Genomic DNA, 10,746 nt, shown 5'->3' with positions numbered 1-10,746 from the left:
TTGTACTGTCTGCGCAATTGCATTAGTGTGAATGATGGGTGGATCATGGCCCTAACACCCAAGCAGGTACTGGATCGACAAAATCTTGTTTTTATGTATTGGTTAAATCTTTGTGTCCTCATAAAGATAGTCCACTGGTGTTATGATGAGACACCGTGTTGCAGTCCACAGGGTGGTATTTTGACAGGTTTGAATATTAGGTGTGTTCGTTTACTCAACAATTTGTAGAAATTTGTACAAGTCCAGTAACTTCTTGTAATCGGCTAAGGTCTTTTGCATTGTACTGTAGAGTAAACGAACAACATCCAGTAAAAATTTGTACAAATTTTGAGTAAACGAACACAAATATTGTTGAATAAAGTTTGAATCAAGGCGAATTTAACAAGGTGATCCAAAAGGCGAATTCAAACCGTAGTCTTCATTTGCTGTCAAAATTTTTTGGGCGAAATATCCACAAAAGGTAGAAGAAAGCAGTAAAATATTCTTCGCGAAGCTTAAACAAAGTTGTTGTACACACGTATTCTTTATAGAAGAGAAATATTTGTTATTTATATTTGATTTAAAATATGTTTTGACAGCAAATGAAGACAACAGTTGGTAGTATTGTATCACCTTCTTTCTTGCACCATGGTTTGAATATTGTTGAATAAGAATAACCCTACGTTTACACATGACAGGACAGTTGAGTTCATGTATTAATTGTCAAAACCCCAAAACTTGCCTGTGTGACGTATGCGTCCAGAAAACTGCAAAAACAGTTGTAAAATTATGAATAAAAATCGTCGATTTCTTTTTGGTGTCGATTATAGATAGAAACTCAACTCCAGTTGCGTTGCCGACAACAAATTTAGAGACAGAAATTTCCATTTCCGCATTGAAATTGATACTTTTTTACAATTAAATTAATAGCTCAAGTGTCAAAACACTGATATTGAATGAATTTGACAAACAAATTCTGTTGTTTTACTTAATTTAATTGTATGATTTTCTCTTCTGGCAACGCAACTACAGTTGAGTTGCTATCCATAATCGACCACTTTGTTTTCCGTTCACATATTTTGTTTTTGTTCATGTTCTTTTGTTTTCAACACATTTGAATTATTATCTCACACATTTTTACAAAAAATTTCAAAAATTTGTTAACACTACTGTCTGTGAAAAACTGATGGACAGCTGGGAGACAGCCGACAAATGTATGTATGTATGTGTTAGTAAATCAGAGTTGTATTTGAAGACAAACTGTCTGGTGTAAACGCCTAGTAAGAGGAAAACAAGGTTTATTTGCCAGCAAGCGACTTGAGAACCTTGTTCATACTTTTAAACTTGTCGCATATAGATGTGGCTTACGCGGAAGACTTAAAAATGCTATCGAATTTTACACCCAATGTTTTCAGTTGTCCAGATCGTAATCAATATGGCAGTGGATTTAGCGGCTGATATTTTCATATTCTTCGGATGGAAACATCAGTAAGTCAGCTATGTAGACTGTTATCCTATCACCTATGCATGTCATCGACGAAAGGGATCGACGCCAAGATGGTACAATCATCCCAGTGCATCTGAACAAACATTAGCTTTGTTCCTTTACTTTTTTAATGGTAAGAGTGGTAAAAGAGAAAAGTGTCAAAATTGTTCAAAATTGCTCTCTCATGAACATTTCTACCAGAAAAGTAAAGGAACGGAAAAATGGTAGATCCGGCAGCAATGTCAGAAAAAAAACATAAAAAAATCAATTTTCGTCTTTTATTTCGCAGTTTTTAATTTAGTGTTGTCAGTGTTCGACTTTTTCTTCGGTTTTTCGTCCATTTTGTGAAATAATCGTCAAACAAAAGTCGAAAAATCAGTTCTGCCATTTTCTACCTGTAGAAATTTTGCTGGTAGCCTGTGGTAGAAGAGAAAGCCATTTTCGCTCTCTCTCCCCTCTCACTCTCTTAAAAATTGCTTCCAGTTTTGCCACTTTTCGGGGTTAAGGAACGCTTTGCAGGTTAAAAATGGTAACAAATGGTTAAAATGGTAACCTCAGGTAAGTAAAGGAACACAGCTATTAAATGGAAGGTGCTAACACATTGGAAGTTTTTGCGGATTCTGAAACTGCAAAATAAAATAAAAAAAACCAAATCGCCGGAGCGCTTTTTAAATAAATCACAATCAAAATTCACATTTTAAATGGTAACGGTAATGGTAACGGATGACAGGTGAGCCTGAACCAACATTAAATGGAAGGTGCTTACACCTGGTAAGTTTTTGCGGATTTTGAAACAGCAATGTTCATAGATGAGAAAAATAAAAAAAAAACACCGAAGCGCGTTTTAAATAAATCGCGATCAAAGTTCACATTTTCAGGGTTTGTTTTAGGTTTTCACGATTTTGCTTGTAAACCCCAAGTCTTATCGAAATTGGATTAAAGAGAATGTTGTAGCTGTGAAAATTCTCTACAAGATCGACTTTTATGATATTTTCGTAGGTTTTACCATTTTTGAGATATAGAAGTTAAAATTGGGACAATGCTCCGACTGTATCGCCTCCTTATAAAACATGCGGAGGAGGAGGACTTGCCTTTCTTATACACCAGATTGTCCTGGCAAGAAAGGCAAGTCCTCCTCCTCCGCATCTTGTACGATTCTTTCGCAAAGCGTTGTAACCTTCGCTAGCTTTGTTTCGTACTTCGTACGTACACGCTAAAATGTAGCAAATAAAGTACAACAGACACAACACGGAAGTTGGACATCGGTAAGCTGCAATCACAACATATAGCCATAGCATATTTAACTCAGCTTGCACAAGGCCGCGGCACATACGGTCCGTTGAGCGTCGAGTTTTTTTTTCAACGCGCAACGCGTCACATAACGGACCGTATGTATTTGGCCCTTAAAACAACAACCACATGAAGAATGTGTAAGTGATGCCAAGTTTGTTCTTGAAGTTTTCATGTGGTTGTTGTAACGCGACACTCAACTTATCGTATGTACAGAGCTCTTTACTCAGGGATGCCAACTGTTCCAAAATCGTTACTGTAGCGATTTAAAATAAAAACTCCCTACAACTCTTAAATAGTAGTTTTTGTAGAGGGAAAATCACCACCTTGGCATCCCTGCAATTACTTAGTGAAGGAGCTCCGATAACATATCAGCGCAGTAGCAATGAACGGAGTGTATTGTTGCTACTGAAGAAAATAATGCGACATATAGGGCTACTCTGCAAACAGTAGCAACGCATATCGCACGAGAGAGGTATGGGGAAGAAGCTGAGAGAAGAAACGTATTTTCCGCAGAAAAAAGTGAGAAATGGAAAACCGGTAAAGAATGAAGTCCGAAAATTAAGTACATGGAACTAATGCAAGAAAAAATAGATGCAAAATGAGATACGAAAACGCATTAGAGAGTACCATTTTTTAATTTTCCCCACGCCTCGCAATATAGAGTGACCTCCTGGAAAACCCCAAAAGGGATTCAGATCGACACTTAACATCTTTTTGTCAATTATAAAACAGCCTTCGACAGCCCTATACGTACAAAGGTATTCCAAATGAAAGAAACAAAAAACAAAGAAGAATGAAATAGAAATTTCCTTTAAGTTTTTCGTTATATTTTCTTCTTCTAAAGATCTTCCATATGATTCGCCTGCGACTCTTGGTAGCGATTCGCTTTGAATCGGTTGTTTCGACGCGCCTTTCCGCGATTCAGTTGATCTTCCTGGAGAAACGCGAGTTATCCTTACTTGATATTAAAAGGTATATGAATATGGACTTTTCGGAATATTAAAAATGACCTCAATGTCCAAAATAAAATTGGGCCTTATGTCCGTTGGGCGCCACCGCAAACCGCTATAATAAAAAAAGTGAAAACATCTTTCACGAAACATAACCAATATGAAGAAAGAAAACAACAAAACGAAATTAATTCAAAAAATCTAAGGAAATTTTATTCCATAGAAATAATAAAATAACACAACAGAAAATAAAAACAAAAAAAAATAATAAAACAAAATTGAGAGCAAAACATCATTATTTAAGAAAAAATAATTAACATTTCTTATTTCATAATGCTTAACATTTAAAGGGGAGTTCTTAAGACTAAAAAGGTAATAATTACACTATGTTTTTGTTGTTGGTTTCCGATGAAGTTGCAGTAGTTATAAATAAATTTTTCTTTTTTAAAGTACAATAATAAAATTAGAATTTTTTTCTTTTAGTTAGGATTGTTGTTGTTTTTCTTAAATAAAAAAGGGAATAATTTACATTTATTTTATTTAAATAATCTTAAAAACAAAACTGAGGGAAATAAAAGCAGATAGTGAGAGGGATAGTGGGGGCTTAAGGGTTGCCGGGAATTTGGTTGTACGTTTAAAACGGTAAACTGGCCACAAACATATTCTCAATGAGTGCCGGTGCTGGCACTAAATCTTCCAATTTCAAATAGAATATTCTTTGCAATCCTTGGACGCTAAGCGAACGCAATTCCGGTAACTTGCCCAGCAGTCGACTGAAATAGTGTGGTTTCTTTTGAGCCTCAGCATTATAGGTGACATGATCACGTAGACTGCCAATGATTTTCATTTGTAGCTGTTCGACTTTTTTCGGTTCTCGCAGGCCATGTCGTTCTGCAAAAAAGAGGAGAGAGAGACAAAAGAAAAAATTAACAAATAGTGCAAAAAGTTGAATATGTTAAGGACGATCATGAGTTTGTCAATAAAGTCCATAAAGATGACATAAATATGACCTTAAGCTAGTCTATAAATACGACCTCTAGCTCGTCTTTAAAGACGACCCTTAGTTCGTCTATAAAGTCGACCCTTAGATCGTCTATAAAGACGAGCCTTAGATCGTCTATTAAGACAACCCTTAGCTCGACTATAAAGACGACACTTAGTTCGTCTATAAAAAACGACCCTTAGATCTTTTATAAAGACGACCCTTAGATCGTCTATAAAGACGACCGCGAGTTCGTCTATAGAGACTCCCTTCTGCTCGTCTATAAAACTATACTTTGTTATTGTCTCGTTTCCTCTCATCTCTTACTCACCTGTTATCAGTGTCAGGGCGCAGAGGCATGCAAATGCAGATATGTCAATTTCTAAACTATGAAGGCTTTTGCTAAACTCCAGGATACCATTTAGCCAATCACCAAAGGAACGTTGACACTGGCTTCGATGCAAAACAATGCCATTACAAAATGTCATCTTTGTATCGTCGACACGGGCTCGGTAGGACAGACGCAGCACAAACAATTCCAACGAGGCAGATTGCAGCAGCAACTCCTGATCTTCCGGTGTTAAATCAGAATAACCAGGTATTTTCTCGGCAAATTGTTTTATAACATCGACCGATGTTGTTAGAAGATTATAGAATTGTTGTACCTTTTCGGCTTCGCTCATTACCAGAGGTGGCTCTTGTTGGCTGGGTTCGCGGTACTGTGAATAGTCGAGGCAAGACGGATCAGGTGTGGTATCAACATGAGAACGCACCAAAGCTGTTATCAGTGAAACCGGAGGGGAGGGTGGTGATTCTTGTGGTGATTTTGGTTTAGACGGCAAGCGACCCCGGCGCCCCTTTAGGGAATCTGTGCGCACCACTTCCTTTACCATACCGACAGCGAGACATTTCTGAAAGCGACAAAACTGACAACGATTGCGACGTCTCTTATCCACGGGGCAATTTTTATCAGCCAAGCACACATATTTGGAACCTTTTTGGACGGTACGTTTAAAGAAGCCCTTACAGCCTTCACAGGTGCGTACACCATAATGTTGGCATGCTGCCGTGTCACCACAAACGGCACACAGCTGTGATGGGGGTGTGGGTATTATGCGACCATTCAACATATCCGATTGATGATTCATGGGATGATGCGGGTGCATAACCGGAGTTGAGCTTTGTTGTCGAACACTGGGTGAATTTGATGCCGAACTTGGTGCACTTGAGAGCTGTGAATGTGGATGCTTGAGATGCAGTGTTGTGGTTGTTGTTGTATTACTGGAACATATTACCAATTTAGGAAGTTTCGGACTATGATTGCTTAGAGGCGATTCCGAACGATTAACCGGCAAGGAGGCTCTTCGCAATGGCGCCAAGACGGCAGCAGAAGCAACGGCGGTGGCAGCTTCCAGCTCGGACATGGTGGGAAATGTTGGTAGGCTATAACGTTCCGCTGTCGATGAATGGTAATTCTGTGAAGAGGAGGGAGAAAAATAAGAGAGATAGAAATTATTATTTGATCAATGATAAAGTGAATATGTTAAAAAGAAGAGAGAGAGAAGAGCCTGTCTAATGAGTCCCAAATAAGGTTTTTAAAAGATTTACATCTAATCTTGAGGTCGGGTATCATGACTCCCTTAACCTCGTTTACAAGACTCCCATTTGGTTTTCTATTAAAAAACCAATTCTGGTCATCAATACACAGTAATTTTTGACCCCCTACTTACAACCCCTTCTGGTCGTCTATTTAGACTCCCTTTTAATCGTCTAACAAGATTCCCTTCTGATTGTCTAAGAAGACTCCCTTCTGGTCTTCTTTTAGAACTGCCTTCAGGTCGTCTATTAAGACTCCGTTGAGCTTGTCTGTATAGCCTCCTTTCAAAGACCACTTTTAGCTCGTCTAAAAAGACAACCTTTAGCTCGTCTAAAAAGACAACCTTTAGCTCGTCTAAAAAGACGACCTTTAGCTCGTCTATAGAGACGACCTTAAGTTTGTTTATAAAGACGATCATAAGCTCATATATAAAGACGACCTTAAGTTCGTCTATAAAGACGACCATAAGCTCGTCTATAAAGACGACCATAAGCTCGTCCATAAAGTTCGTCTATAAAGACGACCTTAAGTTCGTCTATAAAGACGACCTTAAGTTCGTCTATAAAGACGACCTTAAGTTCGTCTATAAAGACGACCTTAAGTTCGTCTATAAAGACGACCTTAAGTTCGTCTATAAAGACGACCTTAAGTTCGTCTATAAAGACGACCTTAAGTTCGTCTATAAAGACGACCTTAAGTTCGTCTATAAAGACGACCTTAAGTTCGTCTATAAAGACGACCTTAAGTTCGTCTATAAAGACGACCTTAAGTTCGTCTATAAAGACGACCTTAAGTTCGTCTATAAAGACGACCTTAAGTTCGTCTATAAAGACGACCTTAAGTTCGTCTATAAAGACGACCTTAAGTTCGTCTATAAAGACGACCTTAAGTTCGTCTATAAAGACGACCTTAAGTTCGTCTATAAAGACGACCTTAAGTTCGTCTATAAAGACGACCTTAAGTTCGTCTATAAAGACGACCTTAAGTTCGTCTATAAAGACGACCTTAAGTTCGTCTATAAAGACGACCTTAAGTTCGTCTATAAAGACGACCTTAAGTTCGTCTATAAAGACGACCGTAAGTTCGTCTATAAAGACGACCGTAAGTTCGTCTATAAAGACGACCTTAAGTTCGTCTATAAAGACGACCGTAAGTTCGTCTATAAAGACGACCTTAAGTTCGTCTATAAAGACGACCGTAAGTTCGTCTATAAAGACGACCGTAAGTTCGTCTATAAAGACGACCTTAAGTTCGTCTATAAAGACGACCTTAAGTTCGTCTATAAAGACGACCTTAAGTTCGTCTATAAAGACGACCTTAAGTTCGTCTATAAAGACGACCTTAAGTTCGTCTATAAAGACGACCTTAAGTTCGTCTATAAAGACGACCTTAAGTTCGTCTATAAAGACGACCTTAAGTTCGTCTATAAAGACGACCTTAAGTTCGCCTATAAAGACGACCTTAAGTTCGTCTATAAAGACGACCTTAAGTTCGTCTATAAAGACGACCTTAAGTTCGTCTATAAAGACGACCTTAAGTTGGTCTATAAAGACGATATTAAGTTGGTCTATAAAGACGACCTTAAGTTCGCCTATAAAGACGATCTTAAGTTCGTCTATAGAGACGACGTTTAGCTCGTCTATAAATACCACGATAAGATCATCTATAAAGACGACCATAAGCTCGTCTATAAAGACGGCCTTAAGTTCGTCTATAAAGACGACCTTAAGTTCGTCTATAAAGACGACCTTAAGTTCGTCTATAAAGACGACCTTAAGTTCGTCTATAAAGACGACCTTAAGTTCGTCTATAAAGACGACCTTAAGTTCGTCTATAAAGACGACCTTAAGTTCGTCTATAAAGACGACCTTAAGTTCGTCTATAAAGACGACCTTAAGTTCGTCTATAAAGACGACCTTAAGTTCGTCTATAAAGACGACCTTAAGTTCGTCTATAAAGACGACCTTAAGTTCGTCTATAACGACGACCTTAAGTTCGTCTATAACGACGTCCTTAAGTTCGTCTATAAAGACGACCTTAAGTTGGTCTATAAAGACGACCTTAAGTTCGTCTATAGAGACGACGTTTAGCACGTCTATAAATACCACGATAAGATCATCTATAAAGACGACCATCTATAAAACCCCCTTTCGCGCCTAAAATAGAGCTAATGAAAAAAAATTCTACTTACATTTGGTTGCGTATTCAGATGATATTGATGATAGAAATTGTCGCCCGCCGAGGTGGTGGTATTAAAGCTGGCCGAAGAAGTGTCATTACCATTGGTGAATTCATACGAAGACGAGACCGAAGATGCAGAAGAGGCTGGTGTGGTGGTTGCATTAAAATGGCCATGGTAATTGAAGTTATTGGAATTTTGTTGTTGCGGGTGGTGGTGGTGCTGATGGGGCTGATGGGACTGTTGCTGAGGAAGATGGGATTGTTGTTGCGTAGTTTGTTGTTGTTGCTGCGTTTGTACCAATAAACTATTATGATGATGCTGATTGTGGTGATGCTGTTGTTGTTGTTGCTGCTGCTGTTGATGGTGATGATGATGTGTCTGAGCCTGATTTAATGCCGGTCCACCAATTCCCTCACCCGCTGCTGGCGAACTTAGGGGAAAACAATCTTCATCCATTTTTATTTGAAGATCACTGGTCGAAACCGTACTAGCCGCCGAACCAGTTGGTGTTGTGCCGTATTTGAGCGAATATGTTTCTTCGAAGCTGGGTAAAGATAGTGGACCACCTAAAGGGGATAACAGAGGATCCCCTCTACCGCCTCCTCCACCACCACTTGGTGTCGCCTGTTGACGCTCTTGCAGGCTATGTAATGCTATGGCCGGATCACTGCTTGATCTTAAACTCAGTAAACCAATTTCCTGGGGTGTTGAACGATCAAAACACAATGAGCTGTGATCTGCCTCGGAATTGGACGTTCTTACACTATGCTGTTCAGGTATCGATGATAAACGTTTTTCACGCAGGCACGTTAATTTTGTTAGATTCTCAAGGGACGAGGTGATGTCTTCGCTGCTACCCACCAAGGTTTCACACGACGAATGGAGATCTTGTAACTGGTGGCTATGGTGGTGGTGATGATGATGATTGTGCTGCGTCGAAGAATCCGCCTCCCGACTGGGATTACTGTCTAGGGTGGGTGAGAGCAAAGATTGATTTGAATCGGTAGGAAAAAATAAATCCGATAACTGATTAAATGTGTGATCAATCAATTCCGAATGTTCCGAGGTTGTGGTATCGGTTAGATTGCCTATTAAATGATCTTCGGTGGCCACGGATAAAAGATTTGTAGTGTTATTGTTATTGTTGTTGCTTAGCTGTTGCTGTGGATGGCTATTGCTGTGATGATGATTGTGTTGATGGTGGTTGTGGTGGTGGTGATGATGATGAGAATGTTGCTGGGACTGATGGTGTTGGTGTTGTTGCTGTTGCTGCTGATGCTGCTGCTGTTGCTGATTGCCAGTTTGCGAGGAAAAGTTATCAAACGGAGAAAGAGTACCGAAAGTGTTCTGCAATGAAAGGCAGTTGAAAAAAGACTAAAATTAACACAAAATTCAAAAATCAGTTCTCTGCAAAATAGCAAGAAAATATTTACACGCAAAAAATTCGTACATGTGAAACCGAAAGTGCTGTGCAACTACAAAAAGTGGCATGTAAGGCTTTCGAGGAGGAGGAGCTGTTACGGCCATTAGACATGCGCGCTTTTGTCATAAGCGTTTGGGTTGCGTCTTTAGGTTTAATGGACTAGAGAACGGGTAACTAAATATGATTGGCAGTTATTGGCTGGGGTGTCTGTCTGGCTGTCTGTCGTTTGTGTTTAACCATCCTACCCCTCTCTTTAGGTGTCTTCTTCTTCTACTCTGTTTCAAGTTATTCATGGTAATGAATTTTTTATATGGCCATTAAGTCTTCACTATGTTGCACACGACTTTAGTTGTCGGATTTTTCAGTTTTTCCAACAACAACACGCACACAACAACAAGAGTACATTTCTGTACATGTCTACAACCCCCTTTTTCGTGAGTTTTCAATGGATTTCCCAACTACCAAACTTTGTGACGGTACAAAGGAGGTGTTGTTTGTTTTCATTGGGTGATAATTTGTTGATTGGTTGCGCTTAATGGTCTCCTATTGTCATTTGTCCAAAACGCCGCAACACATTAAGGTGTCATCTTTAGCGTATAGCAATGTAATTAGTAATGTATTGTTGTGACACGTGTAGTTGTTGTTGTTTCAATATTTTGTAAGAAAAGCAGTATTGGCAACAAAATGTACCTTATCAAAATAAATCATAATTTAAGTAAACTATTTGTTTTACATTTGTAATCAGGTATCCTTAGGTCTTTAAATGTTGTACAGATGCAGATGCTTAACATGAAAAGAAGTATTCCTGATTAGTTTTAATATGGCATGTTTCAAAATTTATCCAGGTGCCCCTC

The 10,746-nt window shown here is 38.8% G+C and overlaps 1 protein-coding gene across 2 annotated transcripts in view; it reads right to left on the bottom strand.

Annotated features, from left to right (window-relative positions):
* Nucleotides 1-3,897: 3,897 nt before the first annotated feature.
* Hr38 (Hormone receptor-like in 38) overlaps nucleotides 3,898-10,746 on the bottom strand; it is a 214,961-nt gene continuing 208,112 nt past the window's right edge. For both annotated transcript variants that reach the window (XM_073969553.1, XM_073969552.1), the window contains exons 3-5: nucleotides 8,479-9,816; nucleotides 5,022-6,165; nucleotides 3,898-4,599 (exon numbers count right to left, since the gene is read on the bottom strand). In XM_073969553.1, coding sequence (XP_073825654.1) covers nucleotides 4,343-4,599; nucleotides 5,022-6,165; nucleotides 8,479-9,816 — 2,739 coding nt within the window. In that variant the 3' untranslated portion in view covers nucleotides 3,898-4,342. The remainder of the gene's footprint in view (nucleotides 4,600-5,021; nucleotides 6,166-8,478; nucleotides 9,817-10,746) is intronic.

Source organism: Musca autumnalis, unplaced genomic scaffold (genome assembly GCF_047663935.1).
Source record: "Musca autumnalis isolate F117 unplaced genomic scaffold, ASM4766393v1 scaffold_2, whole genome shotgun sequence".
In the NCBI taxonomy this organism is placed as follows: domain Eukaryota; kingdom Metazoa; phylum Arthropoda; class Insecta; order Diptera; family Muscidae; genus Musca; species Musca autumnalis.
Note: the sequence above shows the minus strand (reverse complement) of the source record. Positions and strands in the feature narration are given on the sequence as shown.